General features: G+C 43.9%; 1 protein-coding gene across 9 annotated transcripts in view; it reads left to right on the top strand.

Annotated features, from left to right (window-relative positions):
• The window catches only part of LOC110519559 (semaphorin-6D), a 129,529-nt gene that overhangs the window by 103,336 nt on the left and 13,959 nt on the right, over nucleotides 1–12,234 (top strand). For all 9 annotated transcript variants that reach the window (XM_090222722.1, XM_090222727.1, XM_090222728.1 and 6 more), the window contains exons 9-14: nucleotides 868–1,085; nucleotides 3,626–3,757; nucleotides 6,225–6,380; nucleotides 6,575–6,748; nucleotides 7,895–8,035; nucleotides 8,311–8,388. In XM_090222722.1, coding sequence (XP_090078848.1) covers nucleotides 868–1,085; nucleotides 3,626–3,757; nucleotides 6,225–6,380; nucleotides 6,575–6,748; nucleotides 7,895–8,035; nucleotides 8,311–8,388 — 899 coding nt within the window. The remainder of the gene's footprint in view (nucleotides 1–867; nucleotides 1,086–3,625; nucleotides 3,758–6,224; nucleotides 6,381–6,574; nucleotides 6,749–7,894; nucleotides 8,036–8,310; nucleotides 8,389–12,234) is intronic.

Raw genomic sequence — 12,234 nt, 5'->3', positions numbered from 1 at the left:
GTCCAACACCCAGAGCTCTAGCCCTAGTCCCACACAGTCCAACACCCAGAGCTCTAGCCCTAGTCCCCTACAGCCCAACACTCCAACACCCAGAGCTCTAGCCCTAGTCCCCTACAGCCCAACACCCAGAGCCCTAGTCCCCCACAGTCCAACACCCAGAGCCCTAGCCCAGAGATCTAGCCCAGTCCCTATCATATAGCCCCGTCCTATAGCCCAGTCCCCATCATATAGCCCAGTCCCTATCATATAGCCCCATCCTATAGCCCAGTCCCCGTCCTATAGCCCAGACCCTATCATATAGCCCCATACTATAGCCCATTTCCAGTCCTATAGCCCACTCCCTATCATATAGTTCCGTCTTATAGCACCATCCTATAGCCCAGTCCCTATCACATAGCCCAGTCCTATAGCCCAGCCCTATAGCCCAGTCCCTATCATATAGCCCAGTCCCTATCATATAGCACCATCCTATAGCCCAGTCCTATAGCCCAGTACCTATCAAATAGCACCGTCCTACAGCCCAGCCCCTATCATATAGCCTAGCCCCTATCATATAGCCCAGTCCTATAGCCCATCTCTGTCCTAGTTCAAGGTTAATCAGACTGAGTAAAGAGGTGTGTGTGAATCAGGTTTAGGGCTAAGAGTTGTGAGTGTGAGGTGTTTGTTCAATCGGAGCTTCAAACAAATGTCCTCTCTGACACAGGGTCCTGGATAAGCATGTGTGTGCGCCCGCGCGTGTGCTTGTGTATGCGTCACACTGTGAGGCCACAGGATGAGGCAGATGTCTTATTCAGAGGGAGGAAGTGTTTTAGTGATGCTGATTGCAGAGTCTCTCTCTCTCCCCCCTGCTCCCCCTTTCCTTTCCAGGCCGTCTACTCCAGAGTGGCTCGTATCTGTAAGAACGACGTAGGCGGGTCTCAGCGTGTGTTGGAGAAACACTGGACGTCCTTCGTCAAGGCCAGACTCAACTGTTCTGTTCCTGGAGAATCGTTCTTCTACTTCGATGTTCTACAGTCCATCACTGACATCATCAACATCAACGGAGTTCCTTCTGTGGTGGGAGTCTTCACTACACAGATGAACAGGTAAGGATGGACACACTGAGGCTGCATCCCAAATGGCACCCTATTCCCTGTATAGTGCACTACTTTTGACTAGGGACCATAGGGATCTGGTCAAAGTGGTTCACTATATGGGAATAGGGTGCCATTTGGGGTACACTATTTGTAATATTGGTGTAACAGATGTGTAACAGGTGTGTTGTTATTGTGAATCTCTTGTTGTGTGTGTTTTCTCCATATCTAGTTAATAGTAGTTGTGTAACAGTGTGTGGTTGTGTTCCTCTCTCTTCAGTATCCTAGGGCCTACAGTGTGTATATTAGTAGCTATAGTTAATAGTAGTTGTGTAACAGTGTGTATATTAGTAGCTATAGTTAATATTAGTTGTGTAACAGTGTGTGGTTGTGTTCCTCTCTCTTCAGTATTCCAGGGCCTACAGTGTGTATATTAGTAGCTATAGTTAATAGTAGTTGTGTAACAGTGTGTGGTTGTGTTCCTCTCTCTTCAGTATCCCAGGGCCTACAGTGTGTATATTAGTAGCTATAGTTAATAGTAGTTGTGTAACAGTGTGTGGTTGTGTTCCTCTCTCTTCAGTATCCCAGGGCCTACAGTGTGTATATTAGTAGCTATAGTTAATATTAGTTGTGTAACAGTGTGTGGTTGTGTTCATCTCTCTTCAGTATCTCAGGGCCTACAGTGTGTATATTAGTAGCTATAGTTAATAGTAGTTGTGTAACAGTGTGTGGTTGTGTTCATCTCTCTTCAGTATCCCAGGGTCTGCAGTGTGTGTATTAGTAGCTATAGTTAATAGTAGTTGTGTAACAGTGTGTGGTTGTGTTCCTCTCTCTTCAGTATCCTAGGGCCTACAGTGTGTATATTAGTAGCTATAGTTAATATTAGTTGTGTAACAGTGTGTGGTTGTGTTCCTCTCTCTTCAGTATTCCAGGGCCTACAGTGTGTATATTAGTAGCTATAGTTAATAGTAGTTGTGTAACAGTGTGTATATTAGTAGCTATAGTTAATAGTAGTTGTGTAACAGTGTGTGGTTGTGTTCCTCTCTCTTCAGTATCCTAGGGTCTACAGTGTGTATATTAGTAGCTATAGTTAATAGTAGTTGTGTAACAGTGTGTGGTTGTGTTCCTCTCTCTTCAGTATCCCAGGGTCTGCAGTGTGTGTATTAGTAGCTATAGTTAATAGTAGTTGTGTAACAGTGTGTGGTTGTGTTCCTCTCTCTTCAGTATCCTAGGGCCTACAGTGTGTATATTAGTAGCTATAGTTAATAGTAGTTGTGTAACAGTGTGTGGTTGTGTTCATCTCTCTTCAGTATCTCAGGGCCTACAGTGTGTATATTAGTAGCTATAGTTAATATTAGTTGTGTAACAGTGTGTGGTTGTGTTCCTCTCTCTTCAGTATCTCAGGGCCTACAGTGTGTATATTAGTAGCTATAGTTAATAGTAGTTGTGTAACAGTGTGTATATTAGTAGCTATAGTTAATAGTAGTTGTGTAACAGTGTGTGGTTGTGTTCCTCTCTCTTCAGTATCCTAGGGTCTACAGTGTGTATATTAGTAGCTATAGTTAATAGTAGTTGTGTAACAGTGTGTGGTTGTGTTCATCTCTCTTCAGTATCCCAGGGCCTACAGTGTGTATATTAGTAGCTATAGTTAATATTAGTTGTGTAACAGTGTGTGGTTGTGTTCCTCTCTCTTCAGTATCCCAGGGCCTACAGTGTGTATATTAGTAGCTATAGTTAATAGTAGTTGTGTAACAGTGTGTGGTTGTGTTCCTCTCTCTTCAGTATCCCAGGGCCTACAGTGTGTATATTAGTAGCTATAGTTAATAGTAGTTGTGTAACAGTGTGTGGTTGTGTTCCTCTCTCTTCAGTATCCTAGGGCCTACAGTGTGTATATTAGTAGCTATAGTTAATAGTAGTTGTGTAACAGTGTGTGGTTGTGTTCCTCTCTCTTCAGTATCCCAGGGCCTACAGTGTGTATATTAGTAGCTATAGTTAATAGTAGTTGTGTAACAGTGTGTATATTAGCAGCAATAGTTAATATTAGTTGTGTAACAGTGTGTATATTAGTAGCTATAGTTAATAGTAGTTGTGTAACAGTGTGTATATTAGCAGCAATAGTTAATATTAGTTGTGTAACAGTGTGTATATTAGTAGCTATAGTTAATAGTAGTTGTGTAACAGTGTGTGGTTGTGTTCCTCTCTCTTCAGTATCCTAGGGCCTACAGTGTGTATATTAGTAGCTATAGTTAATAGTAGTTGTGTTACAGTGTGTGGTTGTGTTCCTCTCTCTTCAGTATCCCAGGGCCTACAGTGTGTATATTAGTAGCTATAGTTAATAGTAGTTGTGTAACAGTGTGTGGTTGTGTTCCTCTCTCTTCAGTATCCTAGGGCCTACAGTGTGTATATTAGTAGCTATAGTTAATAGTAGTTGTGTTACAGTGTGTGGTTGTGTTCCTCTCTCTTCAGTATCCCAGGGCCTACAGTGTGTATATTAGTAGCTATAGTTAATAGTAGTTGTGTAACAGTGTGTGGTTGTGTTCATCTCTCTTCAGTATCCCAGGGTCTGCAGTGTGTGCGTTCTCCATGGATGACATAGAGAAGGTGTTCAGAGGACGATTTAAAGAACAGAAAACACCTGACTCTGTCTGGACCGCCTTCCCAGAGGAGAGACTGCCCAAACCCAGGTATGTACCTGTACCTTTACCCAAACCCAGGTATGTACCTGTACCTTTACCCAAACCCAAACCCAGGTATGTACCTGTACCTTTACCCTAACCCAGGTATGTACCTGTACCTTTACCCAAACCCAGGTATGTACCTGTACCTTTACCCTAACCCAGGTATGTACCTGTACCTTTACCCAAACCCAAACCCAGGTATGTACCTGTACCTTTACCCAAACCCAAACCCAGGTATGTACCTGTACCTTTACCCAAACCCAAACCCAGGTATGTACTTGTACCTTTACCCAAACCCAAACCCAGGTATGTACCTGTACCTTTACCCAAACCCAGGTATGTACCTGTACCTTTACCCAAACCCAAACCCAGGTATGTACCTGTACCTTTACCCAAACCCAAACCCAGGTATGTACCTGTACCTTTACCCAAACCCAGGTATGTACCTGTACCTTTACCCAAACCCAGGTATGTACCTGTACCTTTACCCAAACCCAAACCCAGGTATGTACCTGTACCTTTACCCAAACCCAGGTATGTACCTGTACCTTTACCCAAACCCAGGTATGTACCTGTACCTTTACCCAAACCCAAACCCAGGTATGTACCTGTACCTTTACCCAAACCCAAACCCAGGTATGTACCTGTACCTTTACCCAAACCCAAACCCAGGTATGTACCTGTACCTTTACCCAAACCCAAACCCAGGTATGTACCTGTACCTTTACCCAAACCCAGGTATGTACCTGTACCTTTACCCAAACCCAGGTATGTACCTGTACCTTTACCCAAACCCAGGTATGTACCTGTACCTTTACCCAAACCCAAACCCAGGTATGTACCTGTACCTTTACCCAAACCCAGGTATGTACCTGTACCTTTACCCAAACCCAGGTATGTACCTGTACCTTTCCCTAACCCAGGTATGTACCTGTACCTTTACCCTAACCCAGGTATGTACCTGTACCTTTACCCAAACCCAGGTATGTACCTGTACCTTTTCCTAACCCAGGTATGTACCTGTACCTTTCCCTAACCCAGGTATGTACCTGTACCTTTACCCAAACCCAAACCCAGGTATGTACCTGTACCTTTACCCAAACCCAGGCATGTACCTGTACCTTTCCCTAACCCAGGTATGTACCTGTACCTTTACCCTAACCCAGGTATGTACCTGTACCTTTACCCAAACCCAGGTATGTACCTGTACCTTTTCCTAACCCAGGTATGTACCTGTACCTTTCCCTAACCCAGGTATGTACCTGTACCTTTACCCAAACCCAGGTATGTACCTGTACCTTTTCCTAACCCAGGTATGTACCTGTACCTTTCCCTAACCCAGGTATGTACCTGTACCTTTACCCAAACCCAGCTATGTACCTGTACCTTTACCCTAACCCAGGTATGTACCTGTACCTTTACCCAAACCCAGGTATGTACCTGTACCTTTTCCTAACCCAGGTATGTACCTGTACCTTTACCCTAACCCAGGTATGTACCTGTACCTTTACCCAAACCCAGGTCTGTACCTGTATCTTTTCCTAACCCAGGTATGTACCTGTACCTTTCCCTAACCCAGGTATGTACCTGTACCTTTACCCAAACCCAGGTACTATACCTACAGTGTGTCAGTCTCTAACCCTGACCCAAGCCCAGGTACTATACCTACAGTATGTCAGTCTCTAACCCTGACCCAAGCCCAGGTACTATACCTACAGTATGTCAGTCTCTAACCCTGACCCAAGCCCAGTATGTCTCAGTAAGTGTATGTCAGTCTCTAACCCTGACCCAAGCCCAGTATGTCACAGTAAGTGTATGTCAGTCTGCACAACAACAGGTACATGACCCACCCTTAAGTTTATGGCGGACTGTATTGTCACTATAACCTTGAGTTTTGGTCTCATTTAGATAAACCCTCTTTAACAAGAGAGACATGGTCTATGACCACACACACGTACACACGTACACACGTACACACGTACACACACACATAAACACACACACACACACACACACACACACACACACACACACACACACACACACACACACACACACACACACACACACACACACACACACACACACACACACACACACACACACACACACACACACACACACAGCTTATTAGCAGTAAATAATGAATCTGGATATTTAGACGTGTTGCATATTTAAGCTTTATTCACATACACACGTAGCTCAGCTCTCTGGCCCCAGAGCTCCACAGAGCTGCTCATTAGGGTGGTAAATAATGAACATTCTAATCCTCTGTTATGACTTCATGTTTACGGTGATACAGCAGCACGTCTCTTTGTGGTCCTGACAGGCATCTGCTCCTCTCTCATACCCTAACCCCTCTCCTCAGTTCAATTCAATAGTCAACATTATTAGTCCCTACAGGGTGATGGTAGCTGGGCTCATGTGTGACCTGTGTTGACCTTTGACCCCTCTCTGACCCCTATGACTCCAGGCCAGGCTGCTGTGCGGGTCATGGCCAGGCTGAGTCCTATAAGACCTCTATAGAGTTCCCTGATGAGACCCTCCTCTTCATCAAGTCTCACCCTCTCATGGACTCCTCCGTGCCTAACATAGGAGATGAGCCCTGGTTCACCAAGACACGCGTCAGGTAAGCACACACAGACAAACACACACACGCACACATCGCAAGAGTTGCTTGTAGGATCTAAATTCCCGGGTAACAATCAACAAAAAACTAAATCAAAATGCTCATTTGTAGATCGCACTGATGGCCTTTAAATACTGGCTTGATAATTCCTACTGAAGTCTGACTGTCCTCCTGTCTTGTCCTTGTCTCTCTAGGTACAGGCTGACAGCCCTGGCGGTGGACAACGCGGCTGGTCCACATGGTAACTACACGGTGCTGTTCATCGGTTCAGAGGCAGGCGTGGTGCTGAAGGTTTTAGCCAAGACTTCCCCTCTGTCCCTAAACGACAGCATCCTATTGGAGGAGATTGACCTGTTCAACAGAGCCAAGTACGGAACACTCACTACACGTCTCTCACTGTCTCTCTCTTACTCTCTTTGCGTCTCTCTCTTAGTCTCTGTCTCACTGTCTTTCTCTTTTTTTGGTCTCATCTCACACTCTGTGTTCTTCTCTTTCACGCTGTGTGTCTCTCACCGTCTGTCTCTCACCGTCTGTCTCTCCTCTCTCTTCCTCTGTCTCTCTCGCTCTCTTCTTTCTTCCTTTCAGTATCTCTCGACTGTCTTTCCCTGTCTCTCTCTTTCCTCTGTCACTTTCTATTTCCTCTGTCTTCCTCTGTCTCTCTCTCTTTCCTCTGTCTTCCTCTGTCTCTCTCTCTTTCCTCGGTCTTCCTCTGTCTCTATCTCTCGCTCTCTCTCTCTCTCTCTCTCTCTCTCTCCTCTGTCTTCCTCTGTCTCTCTCTCTTTCCTCTGTCTTCCTCTGTCTCTCTCTCTTTCCTCGGTCTTCCTCTGTCTCTCTCTTTCCTCTGTCTTCCTCTGTCTCTCTATCTCTCTCTCTCTCTCTCTCTCTCCTCTGTCTTCCTCTGCCTCTCTCCCTCTCTCTCTCTCTCTCTCTCTCTCTCTCTCTCTCTCTCTCTCTTCTGTCTTCCTCTGTCTCTCTCTCTTTCCTCTGTATTCCTGTCTCTCTCTCTTTCCTCGGTCTTCCTCTGTCTCTCTCTCTTTCCTCGGTCTTCCTCTGTCTCTCTCTCTTTCCTCGGTCTTCCTGTCTCTTTCTCTTTCCTCGGTCTTCCTGTCTCTCTCTCTTTCCTCGGTCTTCCTCTGTCTCTCTCTCTTTCCTCTGTCTTCCTGTCTCTCTCTCTTTCCTCTGTATTCCTCTGCCTCTCCCTCTCTCTCTCTCTCTCTCTCTCTCTCTCTCTCTCTCTCTCTCTCTCCTCTGTCTTCCTCTGTCTTCCTCTCAGTCTCTCGTTCTCTCCTGTCAGTAAGGGTATCAGGGCTAAACAGTGCCACTGTGATTACATCTGGAGAGTGAAACCGTAGACAGGCCTTTCTGATAAACAACCGATCAAGTAACCTGTAATCTGATTTCTGATTCTCGTCTGTCTCCCCCTCCACCACCCACCCTCCCTTTCTCTCTCTCCCCTACTCCCTCTCCTCTCCTAACCCATCTCTTCCCTCTCTTTTCTTCTCTCTGTCTCCCAGGTGTCTGTCTAACAGTGAGGATGACAGGCATATTTTGTCGCTCCATGTTGACAGAGACACACACAGTGTGTATGTAGCTTTCTCTAGCTGTGTGGTTCGCATGCCTCTCAGCCGCTGTGAGCGACACACTAACTGCCACAAGTGAGTCAGACACAGACACATACAGACACACACACACACGCATTCAGAAACATGCACACACTCCACTCCAAGGTTACTTTCTGCTGTACCTGGTCACAGGTTTGTGTGTTTATTGATGTGTTTTTTCTCTATCTACATGTCATAAACACTGAGTACCTGTAGCACACTGGTTAATATACAGCCAGACAGAGGTTAACTGGTTCTGCCTATTTAACCCTGTATTGTGAACTGTATATTTACAGATATGTTAACCCTGTGTTGTGTTTCTCCCCTAGGTCTTGTATAGCGTCCAGGGACCCCTACTGTGGCTGGATGCCTCATGGAGCCTGTGAGAGGATCCTGCCTGGAGTTCTGTGAGTACCAAGTATTACAATACTAAATAGTATGAATACTCAGGGCCCTAAAGTGTGATCAATTTGATCTCATATGCAACAAAATATTTTGCTGTGCGACCTGGACTTTTTAATTTGGGAGCACCAGTGCAACCCCAAAAAATCCAATATTAGTTTTTCTTTATTTTTAATAATAATGTTTGTAATGATAAGGCTTCGTTGTACCGTTGTTTCCCGAGCGCAGATTCGTTAGCACCATGATTGCACCACTAATCCAGTGGAAACTGCTTGTTTTTAGCCCAAACATTTCAAAAGATCTGACTCATATTACTGGAGCAACATTTATTTCTTCTGGTCACGGATTGGAGGGACACATTTTACATTCATAAACCAGGTCACGGGCTTTTCTAAAACTATTGGAGGGACACATTTTACATTCATAAACCAGGTCACGGGCCTTTCTAAAACTATTGGCGGGACACATTTTACATTCATAAACCAGGTCACGGGCCTTTCTAAAACTATTGGCGGGACACATTTTACATTCATAAACCAGGTCACGGGCCTTTCTAAAACTATTGGCGGGACACATTTTACATTCATAAACCAGGTCACGGGCCTTTCTAAAACTATTGGCGGGACACATTTTACATTCATAAACCAGGTCACGGGCCTTTCTAAAACTATTGGCAGGACACATTTTACATTCATAAACCAGGTCAAGGGCCTTTCTAAAACTATTGGAGCGACACATTTTACATTCATAAACCAGGTCACGGGCCTTTCTAAAACTATTGGCAGGACACATTTTACATTCATAAACCAGGTCACGGGCCTTTCTAAAACTATTGGAGCGACACATTTTACATTCATAAACCAGGTCACGGGCCTTTCTAAAACTATTGGCAGGACACATTTTACATTCATAAACCAGGTCACGGTCCTTTCTAAAACTATTGGCGGGACACATTTTACATTCATAAACCAGGTCACGGGCCTTTCTAAAACTATTGGAGGGACACATTTTACATTCATAAACCAGGTCACGGGCCTTTCTAAAACTATTGGCTGAACACATTTTACATTCATAAACCAGGTCACGGGCCTTTCTAAAACTATTGGAGGGACACATTTTACATTCATAAACCAGGTCACGGTCCTTTCTAAAACTATTGGCGGGACACATTTTACATTCATAAACCAGGTCACGGGCCTTTCTAAAACTATTGGAGCGACACATTTTACATTCATAAACCAGGTCACGGGCCTTTCTAAAACTATTGGAGGGACACATTTTACATTCATAAACCAGGTCACGGGCCTTTCTAAAACTATTGGAGGGACACATTTTACATTCATAAACCAGGTCACGGGCCTTTCTAAAACTATTGGCGGGACACATTTTACATTCATAAACCAGGTCACGGGCCTTTCTAAAACTATTGGCAGGACACATTTTACATTCATAAACCAGGTCACGGGCCTTTCTAAAACTATTGGAGGGACACATTTTACATTCATAAACCAGGTCACGGGCCTTTCTAAAACTATTGGCAGGACACATTTTACATTCATAAACCAGGTCACGGACCTTTCTAAAACTATTGGCAGGACACATTTTACATTCATAAACCAGGTCACGGGCCTTTCTAAAACTATTGGAGGGACACATTTTACATTCATAAACCAGGTCACGGGCCTTTCTAAAACTATTGGCAGGACACATTTTACATTCATAAACCAGGTCACGGGCCTTTCTAAAACTATTGGAGGGACACATTTTACATTCATAAACCAGGTCACGGGCCTTTCTAAAACTATTGGCAGGACACATTTTACATTCATAAACCAGGTCACGGGCCTTTCTAAAACTATTGGAGGGACACATTTTACATTCATAAACCAGGTCACGGGCCTTTCTAAAACTATTGGAGGGACACATTTTACATTCATAAACCAGGTCACGGGCCTTTCTAAAACTATTGGAGGGACACATTTTACATTCATAAACCAGGTCACGGGCCTTTCTAAAACTTTTGGAGGGACACATTTTACATTCATAAACCAGGTCACGGGCCTTTCTAAAACTATTGGAGGGACACATTTTACATTCATAAACCAGGTCACGGGCCTTTCTAAAACTATTGGCAGGACACATTTTACATTCATAAACCAGGTCACGGGCCTTTCTAAAACTATTGGCGGGACACATTTTACATTCATAAACCAGGTCACGGGCCTTTCTAAAACTATTGGAGGGACACATTTTACATTCATAAACCAGGTCACGGGCCTTTCTAAAACTATTGGAGGGACACATTTTACATTCATAAACCAGGTCACGGTCCTTTCTAAAACTATTGGAGGGACACATTTTACATTCATAAACCAGGTCACGGGCCTTTCTAAAACTATTGGCAGGACACATTTTACATTCATAAACCAGGTCACGGGCCTTTCTAAAACTATTGGAGGGACACATTTTACATTCATAAACCAGGTCACGGGCCTTTCTAAAACTATTGGAGGGACACATTTTACATTCATAAACCAGGTCACGGGCCTTTCTAAAACTATTGGAGGGACACATTTTACATTCATAAACCAGGTCACGGGCCTTTCTAAAACTATTGGCAGGACACATTTTACATTCATAAACCAGGTCACGGGCCTTTCTAAAACTATTGGAGGGACACATTTTACATTCATAAACCAGGTCACGGGCCTTTCTAAAACTATTGGAGGGACACATTTTACATTCATAAACCAGGTCACGGGCCTTTCTAAAACTATTGGCAGGACACATTTTACATTCATAAACCAGGTCACGGGCCTTTCTAAAACTATTGGCGGGACACATTTTACATTCATAAACCAGGTCACGGGCCTTTCTAAAACTATTGGAGGGACACATTTTACATTCATAAACCAGGTCACGGGCCTTTCTAAAACTATTGGAGGGACACATTTTACATTCATAAACCAGGTCACGGTCCTTTCTAAAACTATTGGAGGGACACATTTTACATTCATAAACCAGGTCACGGGCCTTTCTAAAACTATTGGCAGGACACATTTTACATTCATAAACCAGGTCACGGGCCTTTCTAAAACTATTGGAGGGACACATTTTACATTCATAAACCAGGTCACGGGCCTTTCTAAAACTATTGGAGTGACACATTTTACATTCATAAACCAGGTCACGGGCCTTTCTAAAACTATTGGAGGGACACATTTTACATTCATAAACCAGGTCACGGGCCTTTCTAAAACTATTGGCAGGACACATTTTACATTCATAAACCAGGTCACGGGCCTTTCTAAAACTATTGGCGGGACACATTTTACATTCATAAACCAGGTCACGGGCCTTTCTAAAACTATTGGAGGGACACATTTTACATTCATAAACCAGGTCACGGGCCTTTCTAAAACTATTGGAGGGACACATTTTACATTCATAAACCAGGTCACGGTCCTTTCTAAAGCTATTGGAGGGACACATTTTACATTCATAAACCAGGTCACGGGCCTTTCTAAAACTATTGGCAGGACACATTTTACATTCATAAACCAGGTCACGGGCCTTTCTAAAACTATTGGAGGGACACATTTTACATTCATAAACCAGGTCACGGGCCTTTCTAAAACTATTGGAGGGACACATTTTACATTCATAAACCAGGTCACGGGCCTTTCTAAAACTATTGGAGGGACACATTTTACATTCATAAACCAGGTCACGGGCCTTTCTAAAACTATTGGAGGGACACATTTTACATTCATAAACCAGGTCACGGGCCTTTCTAAAACTATTGGAGGGACACATTTTACATTCATAAACCAGGTCACGGGCCTTTCTAA

The sequence above is a fragment of the Oncorhynchus mykiss genome, chromosome 26, assembly GCF_057628025.1.
Source record: "Oncorhynchus mykiss isolate SJ-2025 chromosome 26, ASM5762802v1, whole genome shotgun sequence".
Classification (NCBI taxonomy): Eukaryota; Metazoa; Chordata; class Actinopteri; order Salmoniformes; family Salmonidae; genus Oncorhynchus; species Oncorhynchus mykiss.
The sequence above is the reverse complement of the archived record's forward strand: the minus strand, read 5'-3'. Positions and strand labels throughout refer to the sequence as shown.